At 30.6% G+C, this 23,497-nt stretch overlaps 2 protein-coding genes and 1 long non-coding RNA gene across 3 annotated transcripts; 2 read left to right on the top strand and 1 right to left on the bottom strand.

Annotated features, from left to right (window-relative positions):
• Window positions 1-2,062: 2,062 nt before the first annotated feature.
• LOC145642710 (uncharacterized) lies at window positions 2,063-3,853 on the top strand. The gene is made up of 5 exons (XM_081693883.1): window positions 2,063-2,330; window positions 2,389-2,633; window positions 2,741-2,792; window positions 2,874-3,108; window positions 3,583-3,853. The coding sequence occupies exons 1-5, from the start codon at window positions 2,063-2,065 to the stop codon at window positions 3,851-3,853; spliced, it is 1,071 nt and encodes a 356-aa protein (XP_081550009.1).
• Window positions 3,854-13,861: 10,008 nt separating this feature from the next.
• On the bottom strand, window positions 13,862-15,187 carry LOC145555795 (uncharacterized). Its single transcript, XR_014091560.1, has 2 exons — window positions 15,044-15,187; window positions 13,862-14,375 (listed from the first exon to the last, which is right to left on the bottom strand). It is a non-coding gene; the product is annotated as an uncharacterized LOC145555795 (long non-coding RNA).
• A 2,523-nt stretch (window positions 15,188-17,710) lies between these two features.
• Window positions 17,711-18,181, top strand: LOC145642709 (uncharacterized). The gene has a single exon (XM_081693882.1). The coding sequence runs from the start codon at window positions 17,711-17,713 to the stop codon at window positions 18,179-18,181; it is 471 nt and encodes a 156-aa protein (XP_081550008.1).
• Window positions 18,182-23,497: the final 5,316 nt, after the last annotated feature.

Genomic DNA, 23,497 nt, shown 5'->3' with positions numbered 1-23,497 from the left:
GTTTTCTTGAACTGTTTGACAATGTCATTATCTTCTATGATAGGTATGGGAACTTGTTGTGTGGTTGGCATGGGTTGTGTCGAAACAGGAGGTTGCATTCTCCCGGATCTTGTGAGGACGTCTATTGATGAATCTTCTTCAACCTAAAAGTCATCCATGGCATATGACACCGAAGGTGGAGGTCCTACCATGTCTTTCAAATAAACGTCTTCTTCGTCGCTGTCCCAAACTCCATTAATATTTGCATCTTCTTCTTGTGGAACTTGGACTAGCTTCTTATCATCAATCATTTTCTGAATTAAATCCTTAAATTTAAAACAGTTTTCAATAGTGTCGCTAACCTTTAAACATGCATAAAAGGTGCGATCAAGCAATAACAAAAATATATATCAAGCAACATAATAATAATAACAAAAATAATCATAATAATAATAATAATTATAATTAAAATAATCATGTTAAAGCATAATAATAATAGCAAGATCCTAGGCATGATACTAACAAGATTAATAACAACCCCTAGCATGTCACTAAACAATTAAAATCAAATATTTAGCCCTAACATGATACTAACGATCATAAATATTAGGAAGAAAATAAAAGGCATCATACTTTTAATCATACTTGATATTAAAGTTACGCTAGACATGATACTAGGAAGATCAAAACGCCCTAACATAACACTAGGAATCATAATAACAACCTAGACATGATTTCTACATCACAATATCAATAAAAACCACTAAACTACTTACTTGGATGCCTTGTACCTCTTTCTAATAACAAAATACACACGTTAGTAACTTCAAGGAAAACAATAAAACAAACAACTCAATTAAATAATTGAAATAGAGATTTGGGATTAAACCCTCAGAAATTAAAACCTTTCACGTCTAGAGGGAAGGCAACTTCGAATAATGCTAGGTGTATTTAAGTCTTGTGAGTGCGGAATTTTGTTTGTAAAAAAGGGAGTAGGTTTACAAAAGAGAGAGAGAGAGAGAAGCTTTAGCTCAAAGAGAGAAAGAATTGACGATTGTAGATCCTAGTTGATTCCAAAACGGAGTTTTTAGGAGACTATTTATAGAGAAAATCAGCCAAAAAGATAGAAAATCAAACCAGAGTTCTGACGTGAAAAAACAGAGTTAGCGCCAGACGCTGACATTAGCGTCAGGCGCTAATGCTAGCGCCAGGCACTAATGCTGGCGTTAGGCGCTAATTAGAATTTTGACGCGTTTTCTAAAATCAAATATAAATTAACCGTACAGGAGGATAATACAGTATTTTCCTCAAAAACACTCTTTTATTCTAATTAAAACTCTAAAAAGTCAACAAAAGTCAATTTATCAATGCTAATTGAATTAGGAATGAAAAGAACCTTCTAGAAGAATCTAGAAGACTAAAACCATTCCTAATTGGGCCCCCCTAGATCATTGGGCCGCATATAATGTTCAAACCGGGCCTAGCTTAGTAATTTGGCCATAACTTCCTCAATATTCATCGGAATTGGGCTTATAATGTATCGTTGGAAAGATCTTTTCAAGCCCCATCCAACTACACTATAAATGGACCCATATCATGGACCAACCAAACTGGATTGGCTGTTTTCTTAAAATAGATTTTCAAAAACAGAGAGAAGAGAAAAGAAATTAAAACTATCTGCAACACTAGACCTTCCACACTTTCACTTCATTTTATTATAATTCGACGTGAAAGGTACTCATCATCGGTTTTGGTTTTGGGGAGACACAAATGGGTGTCTACAAATAAGTTGTATAAAAATGGGAAAATTTGGGCAGGAGTAGAGTTTGGTTCTATAGTTTTAGAGCCATGGTTGATTTTTGAGAACAAGGCTCAATTTCTGGAAGTATTTAGAGATTTCTGCATTCAAGAAGGGTTTGCAGTGACTGTGGACAGAGCTGACAGCTGGAGATACACAGCAAGGTGTATGGTTGAGACTTGCAACTGGAGGATACATGCTACTGTTTTGGTTGACAATGTTAGTTGAGCCATTAAAACTCTAACTGGGGAGCACAGTAGATGTGGCAGATTGGAAGATAATCCCATGGTTTCAACAGCTTGGTTATGTAGGCATCTATTGCAATATCTAGAGGCAAATCCTGAGATCCCTGTAGAGTCACTACAAAAGATTTGCATGGAAAGATTTAGGTTGAATGTGAAGAAAAGGTTGTTCTACAAGGTCAAGGCAGTTGCTAGGGTTCAAATTCATGGTGGGTTTGCTAAGAGCTATGCCTTACTGCCTAGATATGCTGAGATGATTAAGGCCACAAACCTAAGCTCTTATGCACTCATAACATGGAAAGCAAACACTGGCAACCAAGCACCTCAGTTCAAAGCTTGCTTTTTTTTCCTTTGCTGCATCTGTCAAAGGATTTCTTGGTGGGTGTAGGCCCATAATTGGGATAAATGGAGCACATTTGAGTGGTTACTACAAAGGGATTATGTTGACTGCAGTTAGTATTGATGCCAACAATGAAATATTTGTGATTACATATGGGATAGTTGACACTAAAAGCACTGAGAGCTGGACATATTTCTTCAGAAATATGATATGCCTGTTTGCAACTGAAGGTTATCATAAAGATGACTGGACCTTTATTTCTAACAGAATAAGGGTAAGCTTACATAATATTTGTTTCTGTTCATTTTGATCATACATTTTCATCATACAGTTGCTCTGAGTTCTTAAATTTGTGTATCTTTGTCTTTGTTGCTTAATTAGGGAGTTGATGATGCAATACATGATGTGTACCCAAAGGAAACAAGGAGGATTTGTTGCCAACATCTATACTCCAACTGAAAAATAGCAGGATGGAGTGGTTCATCTTTTCACAAGCTTATTTGGATAGCTGCAGATGCATACAATGAGTATGTGTTTGAGAAAGCAATGACAAAAATCAAGGAGCATGTTGCTGCAGCTGAGGTGTACTTAAGGGAAGTACCAGAGCAATGGTCAAGGAATATGTTTGACACCAAAGTCTGTTGTGATCACAACACAATAAACTTTGTTGAATCTTTCAATTCCAAGACAAAGGATTTCAGAGACATGCCTGTGATGATACTACTTGAAGGTACATCTAATATAGCCTTGTTTGTTGTTATGCATTATTGTTGTTATATGACACTAATTATGTGTTGTATGATGAAGCTGTAAGAAATTAGGTGATGAAGAGAGTGGGAGCAAGATTTGACAAGGCTATAGACATGGAACCTCATCAACTGATAGAGCATGCACAAAACATACTCCAAAGTAGAAGTGATGACTCTAGATTTTGTCATGTTACTACTTATGGGGGGAGGGAGTTTGAGGTCAGAGATAGGCATGTGAAATTCCCTGTCAAACTGGATTTGATGACTTGTGGGTGTGGCAAATGGCAAGGTTCTGGCATTCCCTATAAGCATGGCTTAAGGGTGATATACACCAAAGATTGGAACCCACCACATTTGTTTCACCATACTTCAAAGGGGCTGCTTACAAAGCTACTTATGCCCAGCACATCCACCCTATGGCTGACCCCACACAGTGGCCAAATTTTGATGTTCCTGCAATCCTGCCCCCACCAGTCAAGAGAAGTGCTGGCAGACCAGCAAACAGAGAAAAAGGGCCCCACATGAAGCAAGGAAAGGAAAAAGGCACAAGAACAACAAATGTGGGATCTGTAAGGAGTTGGGGCACAATGCTTTAACTTGCAAGAACAAGAACACAGCTGGAAGTGGTGCTTCTGGACAAGGAAAAGGAAAGGGGGGAAAAAGGAAGGCACAAACTGATGGTGGAAGCACCTCTCACCAACCTCCATCAAAGCAGAGGAAAACAAGAAGCACTCAAGATGCTTAGTTCACATCTTCCATAACGTTTTGTCAGTCCACCAGTGCCATATTTTTTTGTAAAAAAATTGAAACCAAGTTCCTATATTTGATGTCAGTAGGTGGTAGAATGTGGTTTTTTTTTTGGACAAAAACATAATCATATGTAATTAAAGCACTTTTTATTTTGCACATTGCTGTAAACATTTTATTAAGTCACCTAAATGTGACAAATACAATGATTGCAAACATTACAACCCCTATTTTGATTGCTACATTAACTAATCTTTGCTGCTGCTGCATCTTTTTCTTGAGCACCTTCATCTCTTGCTTCAGTTTGCTTCAGTTGTCACATGCATCACACTTGTAGTATAACCTTTGGGGATTTTTTGTTGTTTCCGAACTTCGAATTGCATATTTCTTTCCACAAGAACATGTTTTATTAGGAACTCTAATATATGAAGATTCATAAGATGAAGAAGAGGTTTGTGAAATCATGCTTGAATTGGATATGAAATATCAAGTATGAGAGGATTCAATATATAAGCCAAAGGAACTAGCTGTTTTTTTTTTTTTGTTTTAAAGGCCAACGACTAGTTTTTTTTCAAAAATTTCCAGCAAAATTTTCGGGCTAAATGGTGAAAAAAGGTTCTTTAAGTTTGGGTATATGGTGAAAAACATTCTTATAGTATGGTTATATGGTGAAATACAAAAAACTACTAACGGGGAGTTAATGTCAGTTAGGTAAAAGGGCATTTAATGCTAATGTACGGTAACTGATGGGTATTTGGTGAATTTGAAAATTTTCATGGGTATTTGGTGAATAAAAAAATTACTCAGGGGCATTTCATGAAATTTCCGTAATAATAATTCAATAAATCCTCTTTAAATCCAATATATTCAACTTTTAAATAATAACTCAAACTCCTTTTTATTAAACTCCACATGCTTTCAAAATCAAACCTTTTAAACATGAATAATAGTTTTTAATTATTCAAATTAGGTTATAAAATCAATACTCAAATTTCATTATTAAAATCAATTATTTAAACATACTTTTATTTCATAAATTATAATTCAATTCAATTCAATTAATATGATATTCTATGCTTTGCTTAGAAGCTCAAAAAACAGGGTCTTACTCTTTTATGTCGGTGACCACGCAATGCTATTATGGGGTTTACTTTTTCAAAGTTATAGAGTTTACCTGTTCAGTGTTATAGGTGTTACTCACTTAGTGTCATATGGGTTAATGTCTTGCTCTAGGAGTTACATACTTTGTTCTGTTGCAAGTAGTTATTTGGTGAGGCTAGTTGCACAAAAACGTGTTGTACATTTTTTTTTTGTTTTTGATGATTAAAGAAGTGGAAAATGTTTGGAGGGTAGTCCCTAAAAAAATGCATAAATTGAAGGGTTGGGGATTTAGAATACTATAGTGAAATGTTGAATAAAGGAACTGTATAATCGTGCTAATGCATGACATATATTATACTATATACCAAAAAAAAGTACTCGTAAAACAAATTGCAATATTAGTACGTAGTGTTAAAAAAAAAGTGAAATGTTGTTGGGGATTTTGAGTGATATAGTGAATTGTTGATAAAGGAACCGTATACTCGTGCTAATGCATGTCATATGTTATACTAAGTAAAAAAAAAAATAAAAAATAAATAAAATAAAAAAAAAAAGTGAAATGTTAGTAGTAGTTCCATAAAATAAAAATAAAAAAAAAAAGAAAAAGAAATAGTAGTGAATGGGTTATTATTTTTTTTTTAATAGAAAAAATAAAAATAAAAATAAAGTAGTGGGTTTGGTAGTTATTTTTTCTTTTTAATAAAAAATAAAAAAAATAAAAAAATAAAAACTTAAATGCATGAGAGTTGAGCATTGGGGTTTTGAAGGGCTCTTGTTAAAACGACTCTACAATTATATTATTCCACACACATAAAGTGAAATGTTAGTAGTAGTTCCATAAAAAAAAAAACAAAAACAAAAACAAAAAAGAAATAGTAGTGAATGGGTAGTTATTATTTTTTTTTTAATAAAAAAAGTAAAAATAAAGTAGTGGGTTTGCTAGTTATTTTTTTCCTTTTTTTCTTAAATAAAAAAAATTAAAAAAAATAAAAAATAAAATAAAAACACTTAAATGCATGAGAGTTGAGCATTGGGGTTTTGGAGGGCTCTCGTTAAAACGACTCTACAATTATATTATAGACTAGAATGTGCACGTGTTATAATTAAAGATAGGATTAAAAAATACAGAGTATATACTTAAAAATTTAAAATAGTAGATGCAGATAGTCTTTAATAAAGCATAAAATAGCAACAAAAAAAATAAAAAAATATTGGTTAGTAGTACTCTAATATTTTTGTAGAAGTGATTACCAAGTTATTAGTTACTCCCTCCCTCCCTAAATTACATTCCTATTTCTAGTATTTATTCCTCACATAATAGAGGAAAAAAAGAATGTAATTTAGGGACGGAAGGAGTGCTAAAGAGTGATTGCCATGGATAATCTAAGAAGAGAACAAAATTCCATAAATATACATGTTAATAAAATTCTCGATATATCTAGACCTATCAAAGTTGACTCGACCCGAAAAATTGACCCGAATCCAGTCATGAAGCGATCCGTTTGAACCCAAAAAAATGGTGACCCGAACCTGATATGACCCGACCCGAAACCAACTCTAGACCCTAGTAAATCCGAGAATTTGAGACCCGAACCGAACATCAACTGACTTGGAGATGACACGACCTGATTATAACCCATGAAATATTGACCTGAACCAAAACCGACCTGAATCGAAATTGACCCAAACCCGTTTAACCCGTCAAACCCGAATGTAACCCAACCCATTACTAACCCACCTCGAATTTAATCCGACTTGTTACAAAATCGACCCGAATTTAAACCGACTTGTTATTAACCCGACTCGAATTTTACACGGCCTATTACTATCCCAACCCGATCTGTTACTAACCCGATCCTAAATCAACACGACTTGTTATTGACCCGATAGAACCAAATTCAACCCGTATTGTTCTTAACCCATTTCGAACTAAACCTAACATGTTTTTGACCTGATCTAATTTCAAATCGCCTTAAATTCAATGTAGACCATGTTATTAATATTGATCAAGGTATATTTATATAGTTACGTTGATTCTGTTATTTTTTTTTTATGAACTTATTACGTATATCTTATCAAAACTTATTTGAACTAATTAGCTCGAATGTATGTAAACTTATCTCAAATTATTTCTCTTACAATAAATGAAGAAATTGATAATGGTTAAACGTAAACGGCATTACATGAATTGTTAACAAATTGACCTGAAAAATGTACCCGAACTCGATATGACTTGACCTGAAATTGACCCAAAACCAAGATTAACCCAATATTTGAGACACGACCCGACTTAGAAATGACCCGACCTGATTAGATTCTGCAAATTTTTTACTTGAATCGAACTCAACTCGAACCCAAGTATGGCTCGATCGACCTGATTATAATATGCAAATTATTGACTTTAACATAATTCGATTTAAACCCGAGAATGACTCGACTTGGAAATGACCCGACTTAATTATAATCCGCAAAATTTTTACTTCAATCGAACCCAACTCGAACAGATCAACCTAAGAACAACCTGCAAATTATTGACTTCAACCGAACCCGACTCATACCCTAGAATGACCCTAACTCATTTTAACCCGTGAAAACCCGAATTAAGCCCGACCTATATTATTCACCCGACCCGAATGTAACCCAACCTATTATTGACTTGACCTATACCTGACCCAAAACTGATAAGATGTATGACTTGACGTGATCCGACTCAAGCATGACCCAACCTGGATCCGACCCACATAAATTACGACCTTAATCCGGATTGACCCGACTCGAGTTGTTAAATCGCTAATTTAATTAACCAACAAATATCATCTTCATAAAGCCAAATTTCAAAAACAAATTTAATAAGCATGATGATGAGGGAATAAACAAATCAAACGCAATAAATATGTAAATATTTTGTATATTATATTCTCTAGTTAAAGGATATATTTAGTTCCTAAATATATGCCTCTAGTTACGTCTATGGATTAGGCTTGTACATTGTATATAATCTGACTTGGGTTAGTGAAATTAGTCAAGGAAAATATTTACATATTTAACACCCGACAACAAATATTAAACAATTTCCCTTTTAAAAAAAAAAAAAAAAAAAAAAAAAAAAAAAAAAAAAAACCCAAACATTATTGCATTTTAGAAAGTCTATTAAGGTCGGGCTACATATATCATTATGTTTTACGGAGTATTAAATTTACTTATAGGTAATACATCAATTATTAACTTTAAAATCTTTTCTTAAATATGTAATAATCAACCTTTGATATGCTAACCATTGATTCCCTTCAAATAACCTTGATAAATTTACTTTCAGATAATTAGTTATAGAATTACATGAAAGAAGTGGATGAACACTCAAAGCAAGATTATATACCGTACAATGGCCATTACATAGTATCAAAATAATTTATACATGAATAAACACTCAACTATCACAATATTAGTGGAACCAAAAACTATACAATAATGATAAACGATATACTATCAATCACTGATTTTAAATTAGTTTCTTTAGACTTACATAATAACTAAACAATTACTTTTAGATATCTAATTAGGGAAAAGATATATGCAACCCTTAGGGTTGCATATAAGAAGTTAAAAGTGGAAAGAATAAACATAAAATTAACATTAATTACACCAATTTACTCGTGAATTGTTGATAAATTTCCAACTTAATATAAAAAGGGAAGTATATTAAATACTTATATGCAGCCCTAAGAGCTGCATATAGCATTACCCATCTAATTATTATACAATTAAAAAAAATGAATAAAAACTCTTAAAGCTTATATAGAAAAGACTTAACCGTACCAAAAATAAATTATACATGGTTAAACAACTAAAATAAACCAGACAGTATCAATGAAAAAAATATACTTCATACATACAAAAAGTGGGTTCGACCATCTCATAGTTAGCATATTCCTTTCCTGTTAGGATTGTAATTTCTATGGACACACGAAGCAGTATATAACGTTGTATAATACGGTGATAATGAAACAAATCAAAGCTATAAATGAAATGAATTAAAGATTACCTTGTTGTACAGTATCCAGAAGAATACAAAATGTAAATCCAATAAATACAAATAGCCAAATAGCTAGGTGAGTGCAAGACTGCAAGTGATCTCTTGATCATTTTCGTCTGCCTTTTCCTTCAAAAACCAACTAATGTTCAAGTGTTTAACCAAAGAATTAACTTCAACTATATGAACAATACAAACTGCAAATACATCTTCCCATGAATATAAACCTGCAAGTTTAAAAACCAACCATTTCAATCAAAATTCAAATGCTAGAGTAAAACCAACCATTTATAAAGAGATTAGTAGTATTACCCACTTAACAAGCTATTTTCAAAATTATCAACTGTATCATTTAAAGAATCACATATGACTATATTACTTTATATTAGTTTTATGATTTTGGTTACATGCAATTACCAAATAAAACACCCACATTGCCACAGTTCATTGCTCTCATCCTAATCTAAAACACCCACGACCCACCGTTTAAGATTCTTGAGAATTAAAATTGTCATTGCATGCACTTGTGCTGTTGTGCAGTTACCCATTATTATTGAGAGTATGGGGAAGAATGAGAAAGGATAGGAGTATGAGGCATGAAATTGTAAATTCATGTGTTTTCGGCCTATGATAATTATTTTAGCAATCATAACTGCTAAACAGTTACACAACATTTTTATTAGCCAGATTTTTTTTTTTTTTTTTTTTTGAAATTTAAATTTTAAAATTAGATAAAATTATTGGAGGGATTTTAAGTTTGAGAGGGAGTGAATGAGAGCTTAGGATTGAGGATTTGGAGGCTTCTTGTGAAAAACGTCTCTTAAATTATATATTAGATATATATATATACCTCCAAAAATTCTTTATTGGGACTCTATAATACTTAATTGGGATTGCCTAATTTGATTATAATAACCCTGAAATATTCTTCATTGGGATTCTATAATAATTAATTAGGACTACCTAATTTGATTATAATACCTCCAAATATTCTTTTTTGGGACTCTATAATTCTTAATTGGGACAGCCTAATTTGATTATAATAGCCTCGATTGGAATTGCCTAATTTGATTCTAATACTTCCAAATATTCTTTGGGACTATATAATACTTAATTGGGACCGCCTAAATTAAATATAATAACATTCAAATTAATTGGGACGGCCTAATTTGATTATAATAACCTCGAAATATTCTTTATTGGGATTCTATAATACTGTATTGGGACTACCTAATTTGATTATAATACTTCCAAATATTCTTTATTGGGACTGTATAATACTTAATTGGGACTGCCTAAATTAAATATAATAACGTTCAAATATTTTTTTTTTGGGACTCTATATATAATACTTAATTCAAATTTGTTTATCATAACATCGAAATATTCTTTATTGAGACTCTATAATACTTAGCTCTACTCTACTGAGTATTAATAATCTGTTGACACTTGTTTTACCCTGCTGACATTGCTCTGCTAAAATATGATATTCTTTGCTTTGCATAGATGCTAAAAAAACATGGTCTTACTCTTTTATGTCGGTGGTCACGCAATGTAGCAAGCTATTATGGGGTTTACTTTGTCAAAGTTATAGAGGTTACTAGTTCAGTGTTATAGGGGTTACTCAGTTAGTGTCATATGGGTTAGTGTCTTGCTCTATGAGTTACATACTTTGTTCAGTTGCAAGTAGTTATTCGGTGAGACCAGTTGCGCAAAAACGTGTTGTACATTTTTTTTTATTTTTATTTTTGATGATTAGAGAAGTGAAAATTGTTTGGAGGGTAATCCCTAAAAAATGCATATAGTTGAAGGCTTGGGGATTTAGAGTACTATAGTGAATTGCTGATAAAGGAAGTGTATACTCGTACTAATGCATGACATACATTATACTACGCACCAAAAAATAATACACGTAAAACAAAGTGAAATGTTAGCACGTAGTGTTTTAAAAAAAAAAAGTGAAATGTTGGGGATTTTGAGTGCTATAGTGAATTGTTGATAAAGGAACTGTATACTCGTGCTAACGCACGGAATATACGTATTTCATATGTATATGTAAAAGAAAATGAATTATTTGGAAGTCATAATGGTATAGTTTTTTTTTTTTTTTTAAAAAAAAAAAAAAAAAAAAAAAAAAAAAAAAAAAAAAAAAAGTGGAAGTGATTAGTGATATGGTTAAAGTTGGAGAGGAAGTTATTAAAAAAATTAAAAAATAAATAGAATGCATAGAATTGCTCCATTCAAGAATTAGAGTGTTGTGGTGAGAAGTTGTAAAAACGACTCTTAAATTATATATTAGATATTTTTTTTTTTTTTTGAATAGATTTGTTACAATATCTTATATAACATTTAAAATTAAAAGATTATTTTTTGCCAATTTTTTGTATTTAATAACATTTAAATTTATGCAAAGGAGGATCAACATATACAAATCAAATTATATATGATAATAGTAAAAAAATTTGCCTAGTCAAAAAAAAAAAAAAAAAAAAAAAAAAAAAAGAAAGAGAAATTGTCTATCATTTGATGGGCCTTTTTATGTATGTATGGAAGAAATATACATAGAATATATCATAAATGATACTCCATAAAAGGTTGGAGTAACAGTGTAATACTCCATAAAATTTTCTAGCCTTCTTGGTAACGTATCATTTTATTAATACTTAAGTTTTATTATTGTTTATTAGCTAATATATATATATATATATATATATATATATATATATATATATATATATATATATATATATATATATATATATATATATATATATATATATATATATATATATAGGAAGGCTCATATAAGAACCCTCCTCTATATAAGAATCCAATCTTATATAAGAACCCATCTCAACCGTTCAATGATTTTGATCTAACCATCTAAAATACCCCTTTAGTAATGGCATTTTTGTAATTCTTTATAACTTTTTTTTCACACTTTAAACAAAAATACCCTAAATCTCTCACCTCAACACTTTCTCTCTCCTCAGCATTTTCTCTCTCCTAAGCCCTTTCTCTCTCCTCAACCTTTTCTCTCTTCTCTCTCCTCTACCTCAAGGAACTTGGTAAGTTTATAAAATTGCTAAAAAAATCTGTTTTAATTTTTTTTTTTTTTGCTTTTTTTTTGCGATTTTAAGTTCGATTGCTTTGATTTTTGGTTCGATTTTTTTGATTTTTTTTTGCGATTTTAAATTTGATTTTTTTGGGTTTTTTTCGATATTTAAGAATATATTTTTCGAATTTCCATTTTTTTTTTCGATTTTTTATTTTCAAGTTGTTTTTCGATTTTCCAGTTTTTTTTTTTTCGATTTTTTATTTTCAATTTTTTTTTATTTTCCAGTTTTTTTTTTTATTTTCCAGTTTTTTTTTGTCGATTTTCCATTTTTTTTTCGTTTTCTTATTTTCAATTTTTTTTACGATTTTTTTTTTCGATTTTCCATTTTTTTTTCTATTTTCCAGTTTTTTTTTGTCGATTTTCCATTTTTTTTTTCGATTTCTTATTTTCAATTTTTTTTACGATTTTTTTTTTCGATTTTCCATTTTTTTTTCTATTTTCCAGTTTTTTTTTTTTTGTCAATTTTCCAGTTTTTTTTTTTAATTTTTTTTTCAAGTTTTTTTTTATTTTCCAGTTTTTTTTTTTTTTTTTTTTTTGTCGATTTTCCATTTTTTTCGATTTCTTATTTTCAATTTTTTTTTCGATTTTCCAGTTTTTTTTTCGATTTTTTATTGTCAAGTTTTTTATTTGTTTATTTTTATTTTTCGTTTTTTTTCCAATTTTTTTTTTCGATTTCAATTTTTTATTTTTCGATTTTTTTTTCTGTTTTTTCCCTAATTTTTTTCGCTTTTTTTTTTTAGTTTCTAGCTTTTCATTTTCAATTTTTTTTTCCAGATTTTTTTTTTCTTGCTTGAGTTTTTCTATTATTGGATTTTAATTTCAAATTGTTTTTTTACTATAACAGAAAACTTTAGAACATAATAGAAACATTAGAACATAATAGAAAACTTTAGAACATAAGGGAAAAATATAATAGAACATAATAGAAAACTTTAGAACATAATAGAAATACTTTAGAACATATGGATAGAAAATGTTAGAACATAATAGAATACTTTAGAACATATGGATAGAAAATGTTAGAACATAATAGAAATACTTTAGAACATAAGGGAAAACTTTAGAATATAAGGAAAAAATATAATAAAACATAATAGAAAACTTTAGAACATATGGGAAAACTTTAGAACATAATAGAAATACTTTAGAACATATGGGAAAACTTTTGAACATAAGGGATAAATATAATAGAACATAATAGAAATTTTTAGAACATAATAAAAACATTAGAACATAATAGAAAACTTTAGAACATAAGGGAAAAATATAATAGAACATAATAGAAAACTTTAGAACATAAGGGAAAACATTAAAACATAATAGAAACTTTAGAAAATAATAGAAAACTTTATAGCATAATACTTTAGAACATAATAGAAAACTTAAGAACATAATAAGAAAACTTTATAGCATAATAGAAATACCTTACAACATAATAGAAAATCTTAGAACATAATAGAAATACTTTAGAATATAAGGGAAAACTTTAGAACATAAGGGAAAACTTTAGAACATAGTAGAATACTTTATAACATAATAGAAAATCTTAGAACATAATAGAAATACTTTAGAACATAAGGGAAAACTTTAGAACATAAGGGAAAAATATAATAGAACATAATAGAAAACTTTTGAACATAATAGAAAACTTTATAGCATAATAGAAATACTTTAGAACATAATAGAAATACTTTAGAACATAAGGGAAAACTTTAGAATATAATGGAAAACTTTAGAACATAATCGAACTATATAAATTGAACTTTAGAACATAATCGAACTATATAAAATTGAACTTTAGAACATAATTGAACTATATAAAATCGAACAAAATCAACAATGAAAATGATAAATCATAAAATAATAGATAAAATAATTCATGCAAAATAGAGAAAATAATTCATTTCCCCAATTCATTCCCCTACTCCACCAGCTTGTTGCCCTCTTCACTCCACCAACTCACATCAAGCAGCCCACTCGCAACACCCCTTCAACACCACCCGAGCAGCCCACTCGCAAAACCCCTTCAACACCACCAGCCGTAATTAGTTGCTGCCCTGCACCACCAGCAACACCAACAACAATTATTCTGCCACCAATTGCAGCCAAACCACCAACTCCAACAGCACACTACCTTCCTCCGCATAAACACCACCATTTCACACCACATCTCCAGCAACAGCCGCAATAACCACCTGTGCACCTCCTTCAATGTCGTAATCAGCCACCTATTCACCCGTCACTCCTATCCCGCAACAACCAATTAACCACCTTCATTTCAAGTAGATTATTGGCATCAATTATAGCTCCATTTTCACGACAATCCTCTACCCCACAACAATTGAACAAAAATTGAATTGAACAAAATCAAACAAAATCGAACAAAATCGAACTAAAATTGAACAAAAATCAAAATATTAGCAAAAATCGAACTAAAATTGAACAAAAATCAAAATATTAGCTAAAATCGAAAAAAAATCGAACTATATAATTCGAAAATCAAAAATAGAACAAAAAAAAAGAAAATAGAACAAAAAAAAAAGTCGAACAAAAAAAATAGAAAATCGAACAAAAAAAAAGAAAATCGAACAAAAAAAAAAGAAAATCGAACAAAAAATAAAGAAAATCGAACAAAAAAAATAAATAAAATCGAACAAAAAAAAAAGAAAATCGAACCAAAAAAAATCGTACAAAAAAAAATAGAAAATCGAAAAAAAAAAAAAAGAAAAACAGTTCGAAAATTCGAAAAGAAAAACAAAAATCAAACTATATAAAATTTTTCAACAAAAATTGAAAAGAAAAAAAAATCAACAGTTCGAAAATTCGAGCCCAATATTTTCGAAAATCAAACTCAAAAAAATCGAAAAGAAAAACAAAATCCACTTCAACATCATGCTAATTTCATAGAAATTTAAACAAAATCGAAAAGAAAAACATACCTTAAATTAAAATCCTTCAAATTGCAATATTAGGGAGATTTTTGGGGTTTGAAGAGAGAGAGGAGGAAAGAAACGTGAGGAAGAGAGAGAAAATTTTGGGTGGTGGGTAAGGGGTTAGAGGGAGGATACGTGTTTTAATGTGAACCGTCCGAATTAATCTAATCCTACGGATGAGATTGATTCTTATATAACTAAGGTTCTTATATAAGGATGGGTTCTTACCGGATCCCTCCCCTATATGGCTATATATATATATATATATATATATATATATATATATATATATATATATATATATATATATATATATATATATTGCAATATTTAAGGATAAGAACATATTTTCGAATTTGGGATTTATTTATTAACATAAATGTAACAGTTTGATTTAAGAAAATATCTTATAATATATTTCCATAAAAAAAGGCCCTATAATCAACAGATTATAATAATTTGTTTCCAAAAAAAAAAAAAAAAAAAAAAAAAAGAACCTAATCAACGGATTTTGTAAATAAAAATTTATAAAAATATTAGTCATCTTCAACCTTATGCATTTTCAACATTCAACAATGACATTATATGTATCTTCAACATTCAACAAGATTAATCATTAAATTATATCAAAATTAATCACAAAATTATTTTAATTAATACTGAAATAAATGTTATATTCGGATCTCCAGATAAATTATTGCAACTCGATTGAATAATTATTTCTCAAAATCTAGAACTTTGAAGTTTATTTTAATCTAACTAATACTCGAATCACATTACTATAATTGATAAATATATTAATTAATTCTACAATTGATGAATTGAACAATATAAATGATTATATACTGTAGTTAGGTTGACAAATTCATTGAAATAAATTTTCAGTTTAAGATGGAATGTTTATGGATGAAGATGACATAGGTTGAAGATCAAGTTCAATTTTAATGTGAATGATGATTTAAGGTTGAACATCATATATTTAAATTAAAATCTGCTATTTTTATATTATTAAAAAAAATAAAAACATGTGTGTAAAAAGAATTATCTATTAACCAAACAAGCTCTTGATGACTGTGTAGCATATGTGTTGAATTGGATGGCTAGGATTAGATAAATAAATATCAACGATTCAGATTTAATCTCTTAGCGTAGTCGTCTGTAGTCGACGACTATACTAAAATTTTTATTATTTAGACAATTTATATTTTAATAGTACATTATACATGTATAATAATACATAACATAATGGTATATTATAATATACCACTGTAGAGTGAACTTTTTCCAAAAGCTTATCAAATTTATATTTTTACCCTCATATATATTTTGTAAACATATAGGAGCTGTATTCCGATAGAAGAAAAAAAAAACAGAAAATCCAAAAAGGTGGGAAAACCAACACCAGGAGACAGTTAAAAAAAAAACTAAGGAAGCGCAATGATAACATAAGAAGAGCATATTTATTTTTAAAAAAACAAAGTAAATGAGTGGAGGAGTATGTTTTTGTGTCCCCCAAAATAAGCTGCACACATCGCCATCTCACTCTCTGACTTCCCTTGATCATTACGGCTCACTGCCATCTTCCAACATTCTTTTCTTACTTTCTCTTACACTTTGTTCAATTCAACTTGTACATTTCCTCAAGAAGACAAGAACTATTTACTATTACTACTTGGTATTTGATATTTCAATGTCATGCTCATCCCACTTTCATATATTAGCATGTTAAACTGTTAAAGTTGTGAAGTTTGTCACGTCCAACCAACCTTAGTGCCTTCAACATTTTGTTGCAACTTCATCAACATGCTTGTCTTCATTTATACTTGTATTTAAAAGATGCTTGGATGCATATGCTAAGACAATTCACTAATACATTAGCCAATAATAAATAAAGATGAATAGATTAATCAAATCATGTTGATTCATAATGAGTATGCATTACCATAGCATGAATTTAACTTCTGACAACCTAAATTTTAAGCCCTGTTTGACAATGTGAGGTTAGCTGTTAGCTTTCAACTAATAGTTGTTTGTTTAAGTTAATTTAGCTAATTAATGATTACATTAGTGGTTTATGTAAAAATGTTCGGGAAATAACTTTTTTTTTTTTAAATAAAGCTGATAGTTATATTTTCTAGTATCAATTATGATCCATATGATACCTAGAATTTCCACTTATAGAAGCATAATTTAGCAATTTTTAATGATTGAAAATTTAAACTTTAATAATAAAAATTGAAAAATGATAATTACTTGTATTGATTACCTAATTTTAATATAGTTTCTAATGAATTCAAACTAATAATTAGAATGACATTTCGAATTTCAATATAATTTAAGTAACCATAAAAAATGGTGCCTTATTATTGTGAGCATGTGCAAATAAAAAAATAATTTTGGTAAGCATGCTCATTGCTCACTAGTTATATACTCTCTACTTCATCCTAGGTCAGGTAGATTCCATGTATCATTTCACTCTTTCCCTGCCTTATAAAAGGAACCTTCAAACATTTATACACCACCTTTTAAGCTTATTAGCCTAACTTAAAAAAAAAAAAAAGAAAAAAAAGTGTTTGTTCTTTTATCATTTTTTTCTGTATCTTTGAATTACAAAAACAAATGGATAGGAAAGTTTTAGTAGAGGAAAAACATCTACACACTGCCATATTCACAATGGTAATTGCCTTGTTAATGCTTTGTTTTCGACGCGCTGTGGTGGTGTCCTTGGTAGAGCAATGGCGTGGTCGTATATTTCTTCTCTTGAACCTAGTGTTGCTAGCCGTCTTATTCACATCTCTTCACTTCAGCACCGGGTCAAGCGCTAAGGATCACTGCGGCAGCAGCAATGTAGATGAGAAAATCGCGGCTAATAAACATAAATCCGATGTAGTAGTAACTAAAAGTAGTGTCAGTACTACTTGTAATGGTCAAAGTTGTGAATTGACCCGTGAGAAGACAACAAGCAATGTTGTTGTTAATAGTAAGGTGGAAAAAGATGTGGAGTTGTCAGAAGAAGAGCTTAATAGAAGAGTTGAAGCATTTATTGCTACGTTTAAACAGCAGTTGATCTCTGATTCTAAGAGAAGAACAAGAGATGTTTCTGCTAGTAAATCTCGAGGATATACGAAGCAACTTTTTAATTAGCGGATACAAATTTCATGATACACCCGATTGTAATTTTAGGCCTTTTCACATCTCCTGGACTTGATGAGCAAACAATTTTATTTTTTTAAATAATCAATTTTTCCCCTTTTATTTTATTTTTTTTTTTTTTTTTTTTGCCTGCCATTTTTTTTAGTGAAATCTTAGTTATTTTAGCTTAGTTTGGCTCATTACATTCGCAAAAAACATGAGAAAAATAATGTATAGTACGTGAAGGAATCTCTCTTTCTCATCAAGTTTGTTGTTTTATTTTTTAAATAAAAAAAAATTCTATGAACTGTTGTAACTTACGAGGAATTCCCAGTTAATCAATTTGATAAACAAAATTTGTTTATCAAATGGCAAAATGGTAAATTAAACAACATAAAGACCTTGTCATCATGACATTTTCGTAAATATATCAACAACAGTGGGACCCATATTTAATAAAAAGTTGTTGATTTATTTACAATTTTGCCATTTGATAAACAAATTTTGTTTATCATATTGATAAACTTGAATTTTCTGGTAACTTAATTGACGTTAGATTATATTTATCAAATATATTCTATATGTATCTTATATTCCGTATTTATCTTTGTATATTGTTGATAGGCTAGCTATTAGCCTATTAGTTAGGCGTAGCTTAGTAAATAGTTATCCCAAATATTAAGGGAATTAGTTAGGTTTTTCTCTGCCTAATTCTAGCTTGTATATATATTCTATTTTCATGATAATGTAAACTCACGGAATCAACTTCCTACAATTGACTTGTATGATGGTGGAGTGCTTCCTCAATTTCTTGATTAATTAAGGCTCTAATTTCTGTATTGATTAATTCTAATTTTCTAATTGATTTCTTATACTACCTCATACTACGAATATATTTTTTTGTTTAACGTTTTTTTGTTTGGCGGGTATGCCAAAACGTATTTCTTTTGGAAAAATTATGTGAGGTAGTATAAGACAATCAATTAGAAAGTTACGATATACTATTTGCATAAGAATTAAGAGAAATGAGAGACAGTGAGTAAAAAGTTGAGTGAGTGAGAAAAAATGGATAAAAATGTTAGTGACATTTGAAGAAGTCTGTTATGAAATATTTAAAAGGTTGCGAAGTGATAAATAAATGTTTATTTCACTAAATACCCCTGATTTTTTTAAAAAAAAAGTTAATTATCATGTTTTGAATGATAATGTACAAATTCTTCTCTCTCTAAAACCCTAGCCTCCATTGTTGAATTTTGGAGGGGTTTCCAACGATTTTTATCGGTGGAAAGCCCAATTGTTTGTTATTGTGTGCTTTTTCTATTGTTTTAGGTTTATAATAATAATTCTTCCTCTTCTATGAGGAATATTTCTCCCTCGAAAGACAGGGTTTTTCTTCTTCTTTAGGAAGATTTGGCTCCTTCAAAAGACCGAGTTTTTCTTCTATCTTTTGAGGGAGGATTTGCTTTTTTATTTTATGGATTGTTATAGAGTTGTTTCATGGGTAAAATTTTGTGCGAGATCGAAAAAGAGGTTAATATGTCGATTACAATCTAGCGAATCAGACGGAAATTTTCTGCAGGGTACAATAGATCGATAGGCCCCCTCGCCAATGAAGGCGTAAATCACAGCAATATGAAAGAGGGTATGAAGAATGTACGATTTGTAACAACGATCGTAGCTTTGCTTATGGAATGTTTTTTATTTGATTCAATTATTATGTATTCATTAGATCTAAATCTTTTTGTAGATGTCGTATGACTTTATTTATGAATCAATTTTATTTCAAAAAAAAAATACCCCTGATTTTTTTAAAAAAATTTATTTACAATATACCCATTAAACTGTTCAAATATATCATACCCTCGAGTTTAATAAAAATGTTCTAAATACTCAAATGACTAACGGACGTCAACTTCGTAACTCATTAAGGGTTAATTGTGCCATGTGGCATCTGCTAATTATTTTTTTTTAATTTATTTAATTGAGGAAATTTCGAATTGTTAACAGCACAAAATAACCAAAACATGGTTTTTAACACTAAAAAAAAAAATTTAAAAAACTTTTATTTTAACACCACAAAAAAAAAAAAAAAAAAAAAAAAAACAGAAAATGGCTTTTAGCACCACTTAACTGATTTATGGATGAAATCCGTTATTGGGCCTACAATGCCACGTGTCAACATATAATTGGTTCAAAACATTAAAAAAAATAAAAACCCTAAAACTACCCCAGCCACCCCACCCCCCACCGTTGAATTAGCCCCTTCTCCGGCAGCACACCTTCACCATCCTCTCACCTTGACAGCCCCGTTCTCAGCTCAAGCCTCCGGAAAATCCGCTCCTTCCCTTTCCCCGTCCCTAAAACAGACAGCCCTCTCCAACGATCACCAAAAACAGCCGCCATTGCCGCCATTTTTCATAACCCTTAAAAACAGCCACAAAAAACAACCGCTAGTGGTCGAAATCGGCCGGTTCAGGGCCAAAATGGTCAATTTTGACTTTAAACCAGTTGATTTTAGCGGTTGTGGTCTTTGTGGTCGTTCCGGTAGCTGGGATTGGAAACGGGAGGGTTAGGGTAAGGATGTGGTGTCGTGGTGGTGGTGCGCCGCCGGTAGTGGGTCTTCTGGGGTGGCTGGGTTAGTTTTCGGGATTTTTTTTTAGTTTTTTCTAAACTAATAATATAGCGACATAATGTGGCACAATAGACCTCACTTAATGAAAATTTGGACGCCAACTGTTAAGTGGTGGTAATAGCCAATTTTTTTTAAAAAAAGGAAAAATTAGAAAAAAATAAATAAATGTTTTTTGTTTTTGTTTTTTTTTTTTTTTGAAAGAAATGTTTTTTGTTTTGGTAGTGTTAAAAACCATTTATCCATTTTTTTGAGGTGTTAAAATTCAAAATTTCCTTTAATTAATTAGTAGAAAAAAAATTAGAAAATCAAAAATTTTAAAAATAAAATAAAAACCCAACCCATAAACCCCAGCCACCACCACCGCCGCCTCCCTTATTACTTACGTCTGCGCCGGCCCGACCCTGACCTCCTAAACCCCTACGCTGGCGCCGACCCGACCCTGTCCCCTTCCCCCAAACCACCATCCCCGCAACCTAGCTAAAAACACCTCCATCTCCCTCAAAAAACCTCCCTCCCCACCTGTCGGCGCCCCCAAACCCCCTCGCCCGTACCGGCGAACCCAATTTTCCCCTCCCATACCATCTTCATCCCTTTCCCCCCAAATCACCAACTCGAAACCCTAAAACCCAAAATCGAAATTTAGGGTTTAATTTTAATATGGGGCTTTAGTAAAGTTTAGATTTTTCGGGTTAGCCAAACCGTAGGGCGATCACCAGTGGTTGGTGGCCGACGCCATAGGTTGGGCGGGGCTAGTGATGGTGGCGCGAGGAAGGTGGCTACGATTTGGGCTTTTTTTTTTACTAATTAATTAAATAGATTAAAAAAACAACCAACCAGCAGCTGCCATGTGGCACAATTAGCTCTAAATAACGGAGTTGACGTCCGTTAGTCATTTGGGTATTTGAGGCATTTTGGTTAAACTCGGAGGTATATGGTGCATTTAGAAAGTTTCATGAGTATATTGTGAATAAGCGAATTACTTAGGGGTATTTAATTTGGTGAAATAACTGAAACTTTATATTAATATCTATTTTTTGCTTCAAAAAAAATCTATTTAATAACATATTTTATGATAAAAAACATATGTTTTCATTATGGTCAGAGACTGAAAACTAATATATAAATAGTGTAAAAGCCCAACGTCCTAGATATTCTAGGACGGAGAGAGTAAGTAGGGGTAAAAACCAAATTTTTGTAAAATTTTGGTGATGTTAAAGTTTTTTTTGTTTTTTTTTTTTGGTGATGTTAAACTAATATATAAATAGTGTAAAAGCCCAACGTCCTATATAAATGGTGATGTTAAAGAAATTAGCATCGTAACAATCAATCATATTGAATAAATTTAAGGAAATTTTGATTTTTTACACCATAAAAAAGCACGAAATTGGTTTTTACATCACCAAAATTTTACAAAAAATCAAAATTTTGGTGATGGTGTAAAAAATCAAAATTTCCTTAAATTTATTCAATATGAAAGATTGTTACGATGCTAATTTCTTTTACATGGAGTAAATAAATCTACACAATTAAAAATTTAATTTTAGTTTATATAATGGTAATTATCTTCAGTGTAAAATATTTATTGTACATCCTATTATTTGAAAGTTTATTATGACAAAATAAATTATTGTTTTGAAGAAATCAGTTTATCCAAATTTAATTTAAATTCATTTGTTATTCTTCAAAAAAAAAAAAAAAAAAAAAAAAAAAAAAAACCTTTCATTTGTTAGATTGGGCCCATATGGCATATGTTAAGCATATAGGCCACCAAAAACTTAGGAACGGGCCTATCCAATTGACATAAAAATAGGCTTTTTCGTCATTGTTTTACAGAGAGATCTAAGTGAATTGCTGAGTAGTGAGTTTAATATAGACAAGTGCACGTTTCTTTGGAATGATTTATTACCATTCCCTTCTAATTCTAAGGTTTTGGTTGGTTGTTAATGAGATTGTTTTGTTTGGGGTTTTATTACTTGACGGGGTGTTTGGTAAGAGGGATGGGATTAAGTGGGATAAGAAGGTGGGATAAAAATATGGAATTAATAGATTGGATAAGGATAAAAATAGTGTATTCAATTGTTTGGTATGAGCTGAGATTAGATTGGAATAACTAATAAAAATACAAAAATACCCTTACTATCCTTTCTTCACCCTTTTTTTTCCTCTTTCATTAAGGGTAATAATGTCTTTTACCCATTAAATTTAGTCCCCATCCCTTATACGGTTATACCACCCCCTAGTTATTAATTTGGAGGGATAACTCCCTTTTTTATCCATATCCTATCCCCCTTCATAATCTCTATCCATCTAAACAAACAAAAGACTTGTTTAATCCCTCATCTTTTATCCTATTCCCCCTCTTTTATCCCTCTAAACAAACACCCCTTGATTGTAATGCCTTACATACCTTTTCCAAAATTACTTACCAAACGGATTAGTGATGAACAATTTTACAGGGAATTGCATGAAAATAAGTGAAGGATCTTTGTCTTTGGTCAGATGATTTGCTGTCCATAGTTGTTGCCTACTTGTCTATTGACTTAGGACGGCTTGAAACAAAGACAACATAATCTTACTTAATTGCTATAGTTTTAAATGCACATGTTACTTAGGACATAATCCTTTCATTTGTTAATAATTTTGTAATTTAAATCAATTTGGATATATAATGCTCTTTGACCAATCATACAAATTTT

Source organism: Chenopodium album, chromosome 8 (assembly GCF_948465745.1).
Source record: "Chenopodium album chromosome 8, dcCheAlbu1.1, whole genome shotgun sequence".
Lineage (NCBI taxonomy): Eukaryota > Viridiplantae > Streptophyta > Magnoliopsida > Caryophyllales > Amaranthaceae > Chenopodium > Chenopodium album.
Note: the sequence above shows the minus strand (reverse complement) of the source record. Positions and strands in the feature narration are given on the sequence as shown.

Excerpts from the sequence above, each read along its gene's own strand:
- LOC145642709 (XM_081693882.1), top strand. The coding sequence starts at position 17,711 with ATGGTAATTGCCTTGTTAATGCTTTGTTTTCGACGCGCTGTGGTGGTG.
- LOC145642710 (XM_081693883.1), top strand. The coding sequence starts at position 2,063 with ATGGTTTCAACAGCTTGGTTATGTAGGCATCTATTGCAATATCTAGAG. Across the intron at positions 2,331-2,388 it reads AACATGGAAAGCAAACACTG|GATTTCTTGGTGGGTGTAGG; the intron begins GCAACCAAGCAC and ends CATCTGTCAAAG. Across the intron at positions 2,634-2,740 it reads TTATTTCTAACAGAATAAGG|GGAGTTGATGATGCAATACA; the intron begins GTAAGCTTACAT and ends TTGCTTAATTAG.